Source organism: Trifolium pratense, linkage group LG5, assembly GCF_020283565.1.
Source record: "Trifolium pratense cultivar HEN17-A07 linkage group LG5, ARS_RC_1.1, whole genome shotgun sequence".
Taxonomy (NCBI): domain Eukaryota; kingdom Viridiplantae; phylum Streptophyta; class Magnoliopsida; order Fabales; family Fabaceae; genus Trifolium; species Trifolium pratense.
The window spans coordinates 35447737-35463040 of NC_060063.1; the positions used below are offsets into that span (position 1 = coordinate 35447737).

The 15304-nt window shown below is 34.3% G+C and overlaps 2 protein-coding genes and 1 pseudogene across 2 annotated transcripts; all 3 read right to left on the reverse strand.

The window, feature by feature from the left end:
• Positions 1 to 493: 493 nt before the first annotated feature.
• On the reverse strand, positions 494 to 13346 carry LOC123886518 (annotated as a pseudogene).
• On the reverse strand, positions 2433 to 6274 carry LOC123883990 (disease resistance protein RPV1-like). Its single transcript, XM_045932957.1, has 4 exons — positions 6056 to 6274; positions 4639 to 5617; positions 2925 to 3998; positions 2433 to 2807 (listed from the first exon to the last, which is right to left on the reverse strand). The coding sequence occupies exons 2-4, from the start codon at positions 5085 to 5087 to the stop codon at positions 2771 to 2773; spliced, it is 1560 nt and encodes a 519-aa protein (XP_045788913.1). The 5' UTR covers positions 5088 to 5617; positions 6056 to 6274; the 3' UTR covers positions 2433 to 2770.
• Positions 13347 to 13480: 134 nt separating the features above from the next.
• On the reverse strand, positions 13481 to 15201 carry LOC123883991. Its single transcript, XM_045932958.1, has one exon. It carries the CDS (start codon positions 15007 to 15009, stop codon positions 13786 to 13788), a length of 1224 nt encoding a protein of 407 aa, XP_045788914.1. The 5' UTR covers positions 15010 to 15201; the 3' UTR covers positions 13481 to 13785.
• Positions 15202 to 15304: the final 103 nt, after the last annotated feature.

The following is a 15304-nucleotide window of genomic DNA, read 5'->3' on the forward strand; positions in this document are numbered from 1 at the left end:
AGGTGTTAGGTTGCCTATACAAATCAATGCATCTTCAACATTTTCAACAGTTGATGCCAAATGAGAATTACAAGAATCCAGAACATTTCATTTCCTGACAACAAAACCTATTGGCAAATGGCAAATGATAGAAGCTCTAAAACAGCCCTGCCATAGGACAAACAGTTCCAATCTCTTTGTTCTGAGTTTGCATCTCAGTTAAGTTATACAAAATCCAACACAATATTGCAAACAGAAAACTTTCACAGTATAGTAATGTCTGATAGCAATAAATCTCTACAAACGAGGAGTTATACACACTACTCAGTTTTCCACCCAAGTTATTATAGACCTTGAGTTTTGGATCATAGCAATGTTACAAACCTATTCAAGTCACTTTTAGTGCCATTTCATGGTTACTCAGGTGAACTTGTAGAATATATTTTGTGTTTCTGCTAAATCATTATCACCAGACTAGACAAACACATCCACAACTTGATGTGAATTAGGATTCAAAACTGGAATGATCCATGACATGTTTCATCATAAAATAAATAAATTCATCCATCACATACAAAATTAAATCATGCAATTGACACAAGCATTGGATTAACTGCAGAGTTTAATTCAAGAATCATAGGATTAACTGGACCAGTTGCACTAGCAGCTATTAGGCAGATGGCACAAGAATTGGATTATAATGTCCTCTCTTCTAACTATTTTATGTTAATTCTATTTTATTTTATTTTTGTCTTTTATTTAAAGAGGGATCCATGATCCAACACGCCCCTTCAATGCCGCCATCATCATCATCATCATCATCATCATCATTTTCTTTGCTGTATAGAGGAAATATTCCACATTCTTTCACCGTCATGGTTGATGGAAAACATAAGGGACGATAATGCTTATCTAGGATCTCAAAAGTGATAGTGTGGGCACCAAATAACCGGTTGCCAATTCTTGCTAAGTCCATTTCAAACTTCCATAGGAATGTGTGATGTTGGGTAAATCTTCTATCTCGACCTTGCCAATCATATTCAACTGCAAGCATGATGGGACGAAAGTGTCTTTGATCATCGGATTCAAATTTTAATTTGTATGTAAAGCCATTATTATTAGGGAAAAATTCAAATGGAAAGTCACGTCCCAAAACAACACAGAGACCGAAACCAACAAGCCTGTTTCCCTCGTACAAACTTAAATGATCGTTTCTTATAGTTTTTGAATGTCCCTGGCATCGGTGAGTGAACCAATCAGGAACTGCATTTCCAGCAAAACAGAACAACACCCACCAATATGCATCATCATTGATCTTAATATATGCTTCCTCTTCAATATTACTCAAAGAAGTAGCATCTAGTTCTTGACTACTGGTTAGATTAAATTTGAAGAAACTTTCTTTGGAAGCAGACCTTGAATTTAGCATCAATCTCTTAATGGAAGGGCAATCAAATGCCATAACTTGGATTAGATTTGGTGGAAGCTTTGGTACACATTCAAGCAATTTGCAATCACTTATAATAAGTGATCTCAAACTTGACAGATGAGCCATACTCTCGGAAAGGTTTGCAATACTACTTCCAGGCAGTGAAAGTTCAGTCAAGGATGACAAGCGGCCACACTCATTTGGTATTTCTGAAAAGGTCTGAAGCATTGAGCAACCTTTGAAATGGAGTTCTGTCAACTTCAATTTGAAAATGCTGCTTGGAAAAGTTTCAAGTGATTTACAGTAGTTAAGGTGTAACTTGAGGAGTTCACTGAGATTTCCAAGGGAAGATGGAATAGTCTTAAGTTTTGCGCAATTTTGCAAGCTCAATTCTTCAAGCCCAACCAAACGGTACAAGGATGAAGGTAGTTCTTTTATTGCTGTTTTGTCTAAGATGAGCACTTTTAGATTTTCCATAGTCTCCTTGATTTCAGGTAACTCCTCCAACTTTAAACAACCACCGAGAGAAAGTTCTCTTAGAAACTTCAAATTTAAAAGTTCTGGTGGTAGGCATGTTAGGGACTCGCAATTGGAAATATCTAACCAATAAAAATAATTTATACTTGGAACAGTATCTAAAAATGACTCCCAAACATCGTAATCTCTGCTGATTAAAAGTGTTTCAAGGTTGTTGTGACAATCATGCAGAGCAACTAATCCAGATGATCTTGACAGAATATTGCTAGGAATATTTAAACTCGTGAGTTCGATACAACCTTCTAAACGTAAGAAGTTAAGTGAGGAAGCTAGAGGAGTTAACTTGTGTCAAACTTGCACAACCACTAAGACTTACTTCTTCAATATTAGGAGACATGGAGAGGTCGGGTACTCTTATCAGCTTCTTAGAATGGCTAAGGTTAAGCCTCTTCAGATTTGGTATAGCCTAGAAGAAAAAAAAGTGATTGATTAACAAAAAAAGTAATGAACTTAAGCTACAAACGGAATGAAGTTTGAAGTGAAATACCTGATTCCCCTCCCAAAGTTGTTCAAGATCGCTACAACGCATAACAAGTGAAACAGGATTCTTTGAGCAAAAGTCTAGTGGAAAAGATCTTTGAGGGAAGCAATCCCAATGAAGAAGTTTTAAGCCATCCGGAAGGCTTTCAAGAAACGGACAAAGGAAATCATCCAAATTAAGTTCTTCTCTATAGTTATATGCTGAAATTGTCCATTTTTTGAGCAAATTAAGTTGTTCTCTATGGTCATCAAATATGTTACGCCTGAATTGGATCATTCTAAGATTATTCATGTTCCTGAAAGTTTCAGCATGTACGAGGAGTGGAACTTCTTTCTTTATTTCCATTATATCACAAAATATACACTGGATCTCATCTGTTCCCTAAAAGCAAACACGATGAATTATAAAGATAAATAAAATAAACAGGAAGAAGTGACAAACTAAACTAACGAGATTGAGTGAGTTATCTAGTGCGATTTGAGGGACTAAATAACATACCTTGTTCTTATAACATCATAAACATCCTCATACTTCCATAATCGACTGCGTTTTCCAGGATCATTGACACCTTGAAGCCGTACAATTTCATGCCCCATTTCTTGTATTAGATCATGCATCCAAATAGTATCATCTGAAATAGATATAAGGCACCTATCTTTGAGAACATCCATTCCGATGTAAGCAAAGAAACCACAAGAGTTCAATGTTAGTGCTACATCTTTCTCCAATTCTCCTCTATGGAAGCAAGCTATGTCAAGAAATATATCCTTTTGTTCTTCATCAAGTCCATCATAACTTAATTTCAACAATCTAAAAATTTTAAGATCGGGAAGCTTTTCCAGCTTTTGCAACTCACTTTTCCATGCTTCCTTTGTTCTTCCATAAAGCAATGAGCCCAAAACTTTGAGAGCTAATGGAAGCCCTTTGGCATAATCTAAAACCTTTTCTGTTAAGCTCGCAAAAGATTCTATTGGATGGTTTTGTTTAAAGGCTAATAAACAGAAGAGTTGTAGAGAATCTTGATAATCCATTTCCCTAACTTGATATATTTCATCAGCATTGGCATTCTCAAGCACTTGCCTGTCTCTACTAGTCATAATAATTCTACTCCCCTGGCCAAACTTACGATGTGTTCCAATTAAATCTTTAAGTTGATCTGCATCTTTCACATCATCAAAAACAATGAGACCCTTTGTTCGTTTCAGCCTTTGATCGTAAGAATTGGATTCAGAGGATGCAATTCTTTCATTTAGAAGTTGTGATAAGTATTCATTTTTTACATGGGATAGTCCAACTCTTTCTATTTCTTGTTTAACATTTCGAATAAGGCTTTTGGAACTGAACTGAGTTGCAAGTATTTCAAAGATTGCATTGGCAATTGTTGTTTTGCCTATCCCTCCCATGCCCCATATTCCTATGATACAAACAGTCGGTAACTCGAGGCACAACAAGGATTGAATTTGTTCAATATGCATGTCAATTCCAGTTATTCCTTCAGGATCACTTAAGAAACAATTGTTCAATTTTTTCGAAATATCTTTCACAATCTCTGTAACAAGTGTGCTTTCTGGTCTGGCAAATAATAAAGAAAACTAAAATATTAGTCTTCTTTCAATCAAAGCTAATTGAAATGAAATCACACAGTTATTGAGAAACAACATCATTGGATATATTCACACATATTCTTTCCTTTTTAAAAGCTTCTAAAGGTATCATTTCTTATATCAAATTTCTTTTAAAATATTTTTATGTGGGGATCATGGTGAGGCTCACAAGGTTCATTGAGCCCAATGTCTTAATTTTTTCCTTTTGAAATTTTATCAAACAAGAATATGAATAAAAAAAAGAAGGGGAATTGAAATACAGTTTTTGTTATAGTGTATTTCTATTTATAGAGTTGCTATTCTCTTTCTACCATTATATTAAATTGGTGGCTAGGATTTATTATTGTTGAGAGTGATTGAGATAAATGGAGATTGAGAGTATCCAAATCCTGTTCTAAAGACATGTCAAACTTTCATGTGCAAAATTTTAGACTCAAATCCTCTACTGCTGCTCTAGCAGCATTAGTAATAGTTAGTTTTAGAGAAACAGCCTAAACCTAATGGTTCCTGTAGGGATCCAAACACAAAAATTTACAGCCCTCATAAATGATGAGTTGGAGAAAAAGTAAGTAATAAATATGACAACAGCGTGCAAATAAATTGGTAACCTGGTTGCTTGTGAATCCCAGCCTGAAAGTCCAGCTACTTGGGTTAGAGAAGCCTTCCACGTATCCACTTTGCCACCAAATCGTTGATGATGCTTAACTAAATCATCTGCATAACTCTGTCTCTGATGCCTAACATTTGATGGATCCACCTTATAGAACACCGGTATGACTTGCCTTCCATATCTCTCCTTAAATTTCAGTATCTCTGTCAGTTCATCTAAGCACCAACTTGAAGAAGCATAGTGTTCTGACAAAATGACCACATAAATTGTTGATTCTTCTATTGCTTTGTACAGTGCTTGGGAAATCTCATCACCTCTCTCAAGTCCATAAACTATGAATATTTTAATGTTTTTCCTACACAATTCTTTATGAAGATGACTTGTGAAGTTGCCACGAGTATCCTCTCCTCTAAAACTCAGGAACACATCATACTTTAGAACAGACATAGCAATAGCAGTATAGCAGAATTGGACAGAGCTGAATTTCTTTATTGTTTCTTGTTGGTTTTGTGCATTTTTCCTTTAGCTTGAACGTTTATAAATACTTTGTCATGAAACTTCCATTCCATGTATTTTCTATCATGTTCACTGCTTGACTTAGCATCAGTTAAGTCATGCAAAAACCGAAACAACAAAGCTAGAGAACCACTCTTTCTTTTTTTTTTTATCTTTTTGATAATCTAGAGAGCCATTCATTATTTACTTTTAAAAACATGCATTATCCTTGAAAATGAGATGCGGTGGCTAAAAACTAAATCATTCTTTTCAACAGGGAAAGTCAAATTTGATGGGCAGAAATTTCAATGTTCTACTATTCTCTTTTTCAAATTAAACGTGAAGCCACAACTAACTATTGCATGCCTACAACATCGATAAATCACAAATTCAAATGAAATGAGCAGCCTCTGAAAATTTGTGACTTGTGTTCTCCTTGAAGTGCAGAAAATGATGTTTCTGAGTTTGTGTCTACCAAATGTCTGAAATACGAATAACAACTTGTTACCGAAAGCAATCAATACAGAAAGTAAAATCAAAGTTGACTAGCTTGACAAGATCAGTGATATGAAATTAGTTGTTCTATGTTGATGAAGAAAAATATTTATGGTTTTACAACTGTCAACTATATGCAAAAACATATTTCAGTGATATGAGGTTCAATTATAACATTAATTATTCAAAAGACAAAACCATTGATATACTATAAACTTGGAATATTTGGATTTTATTTACCCAAACAACTCTAAAAAATTATTGTAGCCAAAATTGTAAGTTATAACAGATAAAAGAAATTGTAGTCATGGGAAACAAAGAAAGTTAACATATGTTGCTGCTGATCCGGGAAACTTCAAAACACGTCTCATACATCACTGTCAAGGAATCCATGGAATGCCATAAAAAGTGTACAGAGTACTTACATGGAACAACTAGTCATCCATCTTCGTCTGTTTGCTGCTATTATCTATTATCCTAGGTAAAACAGCGGACATATTCCACATTCGTTCACCTTGACGGTTGATTGACTATTAGGCTTCCATGTTTCCCTAAGGAAATAATCTGTTGCTTTAATCTCAATAGTGAAGTTGCAGTCATGAATGACCTTTTTGATGAAGTTCAATTTATACTTCCATATGAATGTGTGATCGTGGATGAAACTTCTTTTTCAAACCTCAATATAGAAAAAGCATCCATTCTCATCGGGGAGAAAATGTGTTTGACCATTGGATTCAAATCTTATTGTGTATCTCAATTTATCCCTCTTTTCTGTTGTCGTGTCATCCATACCATCATGTTCTAAAACGGCACACAGAGCGAATCCAACAAGCCATTCTGTACCCCACCAATATGGATCACATGTATTCATGACTACTGAATGTCCATGGCATTGGTAGGGGAACCAGGAAGGAATTGCGCTCCCTGAAAAACAAAAGATCGCTGAATAATGATATGCATCACAAATGCTCATAATCATTGCTTTGATCCCAATATTACACCAAGAATATGCATCTAGTTGTTGAGTACTGGTGAGATGAAATTCCCAGGTATATGATTTGGAACCAGACATGGATTTCAACCTTGAATTTAGCCCCACTCTCTTAATGGAAGGACAATCAAATGCCAATAACTTTTCTAGATTTGGTGGAAGCTTTGGAACACATTCAAGCAAATTGCAATCACTTAAATTAAGTGATTCCAAACTTGTTAGATGAGACAAACTCTCAGGAAGGTTCACAATACTGCTTCCTTCAGTTAAAGTTCAGTCAAGGATGACAAGCAGGCACTGTCATTTGGTATTTCTGGAAAGGTCCTAAGCATTGAGCAACCCTCAAAATCGAGTTCTGTCAACTTCAATTTGAAAATGCTACTTGAAAAAGTTTCAAGTAATGCACAATTGGCAAGGTTTAACCTGAGAAGTTTACTGAGATTTCCGATAGAAGATGGAGTATTCTTAAGCTTTGTGCAACTTTACAATATCAGTTCTTCCAGCCCGACCAAATGGTGCAGGGATGAAGGTAGTTCTTTTATTGCTGTTTCGTCTAAGATGAGACATTTTAGATTTTCCATAGTCTCCTCGATTTCAGGTAACTCCTCCAACTTTAAACAACCACTGAAAGAAAGTCTTCTTAAAAACTTCAAATTTAAAAGTTCTGCTGGTAGGCATGTTAGGGACTCACATTTGGAAATATCAAACCAATAAAAATCATTGATACTAGTTACAGTATCTGAAAATGATTCCCGAATCTCGTAATCCCCTTCGCCATTCATCTCTATTTCTATTTCTATTTCTCGACAACAAGATTTCATTCTTTCAAACTTATAATATCTATAACAATGAGTAAATTGAACCACATGATCAGTTTTACTGCTGATTAAAAGTGTTTCACGGTTGTGACAATCAGTTAGAGTCACTAATCCAGATTGTCTTGATAGAATATTGCAAAGAATATCTATACTCTTGAGTTCAGTACAACCTTCTATACATAAAATGTAAAGGTTGTTGAGGAAGCTAGAGGAATTAACTTGTGTCAAACTTACACAACCACTAAGAATTACTTCTTCAATATTTGGAGAGAAAGAGAGGCCTGGAACTGCTATCAGCTTCTTTGAATAACTAAGGTTAAGCCTTTTCAAATTTGGTAAAGTCTAGAGGAAAAAAATGTAACGATTATGATAGGACTCGATCTCGATTACGACTGAACATTGATCAATAAAATAAAATAGTAGAATATAGTAGTGAATAGAAATCTTATTGCTGGAAATAGCTAGAGTTCATGTGGGATCTAGCTCACAATACAAACAGAAGACTAAAATGAAAGGAAATAAGCTGTAAATGATAAAGGAGGCACTTCGAGAGGCCTTAGCTCTCCTAGGGTAAAATTCACCACTCAAATCATGCATAAAAAACAATGGCAGGAAAACCTTCTCCTATTTAATCAATCAGATCTAGATTTACTTTCTCTTCCCTCACTGAATAAGGAAACATTCCTATAAGGGAATGATTAGCTGTGTCCTTCTGCCCACGTTTCCTTTTATAAAATCTGTCATAACTATCAGATTAACAAAAAATTAATGAACTTTGAGTATAAACATATGTACATTGCATTTGGTAAATCACACAAATTTCAGTAGAATGCAAATTTTATTGATCTAAATGTTGATTCAATATATAATGTTTTTGAATTATAATTATATAATCAAAATATAAAAGGCACACAATATAAAGCTTGAAATGAAATACTTGATCCCCTAATTCCCAAAGTTGTTCAAGATCGCTATAAGACATATCAAGTGTAACAAGATTTTCTGGGCAAAAGTCTTGTGGCAAAGATCTTTGAGGGGATCAAGTATTTGAGTTATTCCTAAAGTAAGTGTAGAACTTGATCATTCTAAAATTATGCATTTTCTTAAATGCATCAGCATGTATTTGAACTTTTTTCAGTCATGTCTAGGAATATACACCGGATTGCATCTGTACCCTTTCCCTAAAATCAAACATTAAAAATTATTAGAGATAAATAAACAGGAAAAAATTGAAATGTAATAATTGTTAATCCCTTTAATTTGCAACATGTGGGAAATTAAATTCATTAGAGAGAGTGATTTATCAAGTGAGATTTGAGGGCATAAAGAACATACCTTGTTCCTACTTAAAACATCATAAATATCGTTAGGCTTCCATAATCGACTACGTTTTCCAGGATCATCAACACATTGAAGCCTAACAATTCCATGCCCCATTTCTTGTATTAGATCGTGCATCCAAACTCTACCTTTTGAAATAGATATAAGATACCTATCTTCAAGAACGTCCATTCCAATGTAAGCAGATAAACCACAAGAGTCCAACGTTAGTGCTACAACTTTCTCCGATACTCCTCTATAGAAACAAGCTATGTCAAGAAATATATCTTTTTGATCGTCGTCAAGTCGATCATAACTTAACTTCAACAATCTGAAAATTTTAAGATCGGGAAGCTTTTTGAGCTTTTGCAGCCGACTTTCCCATACTTCCTTTGCTTTGCCATAAAGCAATGAGCCCAAAACTTTGAGAGCTAATGGAAGCCCTTTAGCTAATGGAAACCTTTTTTGTTTAAAGGCAAATAAACAGAAGAGTTGTAGAGAATCTTGATAATCCATTTCCCTAACTTGATATATTTAATCAGCATTGCCATTCTCAAGCACTTGCTTGTCTCTACTAGTCACAATGATTCTACTCCCATGGCCAAAGTTACTATGTGTTCCAATTAAATCTTTACGTTGATCAGAATCTTTCACATCATCAAAAACAAGAAGAACCTTTGTCCGTTTGAACCTTGGATCAAATGAAAAGTTGTTCTCAGAGCATGTAATGTCTTCCCCTAGAAGTTTTGATAAGTATTTGCTTTTTACATGGTCTAGTCCAACTCTTTCTATTTCTTGTTGAACATTTAGAATGATGATTTTGTAATTGAACTGAGTTGCGAGTTTTTCAAAGACTGCACTGGCAATTGTTGTTTTGCCTATCCCTCCCATGCCCCATATTCCTATCATACGAACAGTCGGAAACTCAAGGAGCAACAAGGATTGGATTTTTTCAATATGCATGTCAATTCCCGCCATTCCTTCATAATTGCTTAAGAAACAATAATTCATTTTTTTCAAAATATCTTTCACAATCTCTGTAACAATTGGATTTTTTCAATATCCATGTCAATTCCCGCCATTCCTTCATAATTGCTTAAGAAACAACAATTCATTTTTTTCAAAATATCTTTCACAATCTCTGTAACAAGTGTGCTTTATGGTCTGAAAAATAATCAAGAAAACTAAAACATTAGTCTTCTATCTATAAAAACTAATTGAAAGGAAGCCATACTCTACAGCTGCACTAGCAGGGTTAGTAATCATTAGTGTTAGAAAAAGAACCAAAAAATTCAACCCTCAAGAAAATATTGAGTAATAAATAATATGGCTAGAGCTTGTAAATAAATTAGTGACCTGATTACTTGTGAATCCCAGCCTGAGAGTCCAGCTACTTGGGTTAGAGCATCCTTCCACGCGTCCACTTTGCCACCAAATTGTTGATGATGCTTAACTAAATCATCTGCATAATTCTGTCTCTGATGCCTAACATTTGATGGATCCACCTTATAGAACACAGGTATCATTTCTCTTCCATATGTCTCCTTACATTTCAGTATCTCTGTCAGTTCATTTAAACACCAACTTGAAGAAACATAGTGTTCCGACAAAATGATCACATAAATCTTTGATTCTTCTATTGCTTTGTACAGTGCTGGTGAAATTTCTTCGCCTCTGTCAAGTTTATTATCTATGAATGTCTCTATTATCTATGAATGTCTCAATTTTTTTCACGAGTATCCTCTCCTCTAAAGCTCAGGAACACATCATACTTTGGATAGGACATAGCAATAGTACTATAGTAGAATTATTCGTATCCAACAATGGAAGGAGATCAATTTTTTTGTTGCCTCTTGTTGGTTTTGTGCCTTTTGCCTTTAGCCTGAACATTTATAAGGACTTGGTCAGAGCTGAAACTTCCATGTCTTTTTTATCTTGTTCTCTGCTTTAACTTTGTAGCAGTGAAGACACACAGAAAATGACACAAAGCTAGAGAGCCACTCACAATTTATATTAAAAAACTATTGAATCCGGACCTTAAAGTCCCTTTCAGAACAATAAACGATTTTACCTTGTTCTGTAGTGGGCTATTTTATTAATCAGGAGCATTAGCTATTATATTAACAATAATGTATTATGTATTAGGTGTATATATTTTCAAAAGCAAGACGGAAAATAAACAGTTAGGTGTTAGGTACAAGCCTATTGAAATCCGCTCATTATTTATATTAAAAACTATATGATCTTTGAAAACGAGATGGATGTGGTCTAGTGGCTAAATAAAAAGTAAACCATTCTTTTCAATAGGGAAAGTAAAATTTGATGTGCAGAATTTACAATACTATACTATTATCTTATTGTTGTATGTAGATGTTGGAGGTGTGGTTTACATCGGTTTTTGAGACAAAAAATTCGATATAATTTAATATGGTTTAATTTGGATTGATTTTTAAATATCAACCTGAAGTGTTTGTTATATTAGTTTGTTGCTAGACAGAGTTCACTTCGGAGTCCAGTTGAGTACAGAAGAGAATATGAACTTGTAAAATATATTTGGTGAGGTTTCCGCTAAATTATTATCACCACACTGGACAAACACATTCACAACTCGATGTGAATTAGGACTCAAAACTGGAATGATCCATGACTTGTTTCATCATAAAATAAAAATTTACCATGACCAAAACCTCCCAAATGAGTGAGAATAGCTTATATATCACATGTACCATGTATTCAAGAAAGCAAAATGGAACTGAGTTAGTGAGATTCACAATAAATGAATAGCACCATACTAATAATGAACACCTTTACCTAACAAGGATGAAGATTAAGGCTTAAAAGAAGTTTTGAATTTTGTATCTGTTCTATAATGCAACCAATTAAAGCCTTAAGCCTGAAGCCAAAACTAACTATTGCATGCCTACAACATCTATAAATCACAGATTCAAATAAAATGAGCAACCTCTGACAATCTGTGACTTGTGTTCTCCTTGAAGTGCAAAAAATGATGTTTGCTGATACCGGAAACTGCAAAACACACATCTCACAGATCATTGTCAAGGAATTCATGGAATGCCATAGATAGTGTTTAGTATACTTGTGAGTTCAAAAATGCCAAAACTGAGAATTATATAACAAAATTTCAACATTTAAAGCTAGCAAAAGAATTACCTGTAACTAATAGCCATGCATCCATCTTCTTTTGTTTGTTTTCATACAAAACATAATTATGATGCAGGTTTGCTCCACTCGGTCCTTCAATGACATTTTATAAATATCTCAGACCATTTCTTCGCTTTGTATGGTATACAGAGGACATATTCCACATTCATTCACTGTTTCGGTTGATCTAAAAGTTACTGTACCGGTTGATCTAAAACTTGAGAGATGAGATTTGTCTTCTTGGATCTCTAAAGTGAAGTTGTGAGCATGAAAGAGCTCGTTGCCAAGGTTTGTGAAGTCCAATTGATATTTCCATAGGAACGTGTCATCTTGGACAAAATACACTCATGTTTCTGTATCTTCCATATCTACACCTCTAAAAATGACACACGCAGCCAATCCAACGACCCTGTTTTCACCTAAAAAAATGCAGAATTTTTTTCCATGGTTACTAATTGGCAACGGTAAGGTAACCAACTTGGAACTGCACTTCAAGGAAAGCTGAAGAACACTGACCTATATGCATCATTATTGATCTTAGTCCATGCTTCAAACCCAATATTTTTCCAAGAAGTTTCATCTAGTTGTTAACTATTGGTGAAATGAAGTTTGAAGGTACCTTCTTTTGAATCTGACAAGAGTTTCAACCTTGAACTTGGGATACATTCAAACCATTTGCAATCACTTAAGTCAAGTGATTTCAAACTTGAGATATGAGAGATACTCTCAGGAAGGTTCATAATACTGCTTTCTTGCAGTGAAAGTTTCATCAATGATGACAAACTACCGATGTTATTTGGGATTTTTGTTAATTTGCAACAGACTGAACAATCAAGCAGGGATAAAAGGTTTAGTTTAGCAATGCTGTATGGAAGTGACACCAGATTATTACAAAGATTCAGAAACAAGGTTTGCAACCCAACCAAATACTCCAATGATGAAGGCAAATATTTAACTGCTGTTTTTGTTAAGTTAATGTGCGCAAAACTTTCTGCAGGCTCCAAGGTCTCTGAAAATATTATAAGCATTGAACTTCAATTGAGTTGCACAGTATAACTGAATATACACACATGAAATGTTGCTGTCATCATAAGTTGCTACTTCCTCTTTTGGATCCATTTTGTGTCCCTAACATTGTACTTCTTTTTGTGGATCTAGTAAATTGTGCTCTTATGGAATCGCTTTTGACTTGAGGGTGAAATGGAACCTTTTCATTTTATAGTACTAATTTCCAGTTTTAGACATCAAATCATGGTTGCAGAAATTAGTTTCCAATTCCATACTTAGTCATAGTATATGTTTATTTTTTACATTCTCCCGAAAAAAACAAAAATAAAGTTAGAGATGTTAGCTATACGGATGTTGTTCCAGTAAAAACAAAAAAAGAAATAAAAAAGAGATGTGCATGACATGCATTACTGGTTCTAAGGAATTACAAATTTACTAAGAATGAAACTATAAAAGAGTAAATATCAATAATCAAAGATTAAATTTTTTATTTTTTTTTGTTAGAATCTGAACAATAAAGAACTACCCAGCACAACCAATACAAAAAATAATAGCAACAAAATTATTTTCTTCTTTAATTTAGTGTGTATGAGAAAAACATTCCCTGACCAAATGCAAGGCCATTTGAGCTTCACATTAACTAGATTCTAGATAATAAGAAACTGTACTAAATGCAAGACCTGAACATCAACATTATATCTAAAATTGATGATAGATAAAAAAATATTAACAGGAGTTCAAGTTGGCAAATGAATCAAGCCAACAAAACTAACCCTCCTAGTCATAATAAATACTTCAAATCAGAGAAGGAACAAAGCTAACATTAAATTACAAAAGAACAAGATTAAACCGTTACTCATGTGGTGGATGGCATGCCCTTTTTCTCCTTTGTATTTGCAAGTTTCATTTTTTCCTCATATAGCTTTAATAGATAATCAGATTCCTCTTTAAAGGAGAAAACAAACTTGTCCAAAAACAAATCCTCAGTATAATTAAATGGGTTAACTAAGCTTGCATCCTTTTTTCTCAAACCTTTCATCAGAAGATATTGCAGAACTAATGCCCTTGGAATGATCCTTTTCTCCAAACTATAACTTAAAACAAGTGGCTTTTTAGTAATTGCCAAGGAATTCCAACCCAATTGATTAACCCAAAAACTCATCACCAAATTAATCTTATCAATTGAAACCAACATAACAGCAGGATGTGACCTAAATGCACGAGAAACAACTTCATCAGACCAACCCCATTTCTTGAAGGTATCAACTTTCTCATCCCAAAGTTTTTCACTCATACCTTTCTTGGCCATCAAAGCTATCCCAAAATTAATCACTGAAGGATCAAACCCTAAACCCTTAACTTCCTCCAAAGACTTAATCAAATCAGTTGAACCAAATATAGACGGCCTTGTTTTAAACAATCTTGCAATGGCAGAATTACAAACTCCAAAATCAGTCAACAAATTGATATTAGCCACAATACGTTCACAGGGATGAGCCGATAATTGCGAACATATAATTAAGCAAGCAATGATATCCTTGTTGGTTTTCAAGAACTTACTTAATAATTCAAAAAGAGGGATTATTCGGTTCTCCAAGCTACTTCGTAAAATTTGAGGGTTTGCAGTTAACAATGGAACAAAATCAGATGAAGAAACACCTTTGGATAGAAAAAATTCAAACTTTGGCAATAACCTTTTATGGGGTCTTGATGAAAGTAACGATGGTGATTTTCTGATGATGATGCGTATGTCGGAATGTGAAAATCCATTGTTAAGAAAGAAGTTGATAACTGAATTAGGTTTTTCAACGGTATTGAAACCAAGATGGCCGTTGTTGAAATATTTGAGAGCTGATTCAGGTGAGAAATCGAAATTGTTGATGAGATATGATACAGGGAATGGGTACCTGTCTGATTTTGATTTTGATTTTGATTCTGATGCTGTTATTGTTATTGTTGTTGTTGGTGTTGCGGTGCAGCATTTGAATCTGAGTGAAATTGGGAACGAAGAGTGTTTTTGAGAAAGAGGGTCGAAATTAGGGTTTGTTTTGATGAACCCTAAACAACATTCGGTGGGCATAGAAACAATTTGGACATTGATTGGAACAGTGTGAGAGTGTTTCTCTGGGTGTGTTGCAGAATGAAGAGGAGGATAGTGTTGAAGAGGATCAAAACTTCAAAATTCTCTTCTTTGTTTTATAATTTTTATCTAAAGGAAAACCCTAAAGAGTTTTGGAACACACGCGGCTAAGGATATCAAAATCAAAATTTTATATTGTATTATGCATTCAACTCTTAAATACGTAAAAAGTTATCACCTCTCATCATTAAGTTTATCATTTATTTTCTTTTTTAGTATATTTAATTAGTGTTCA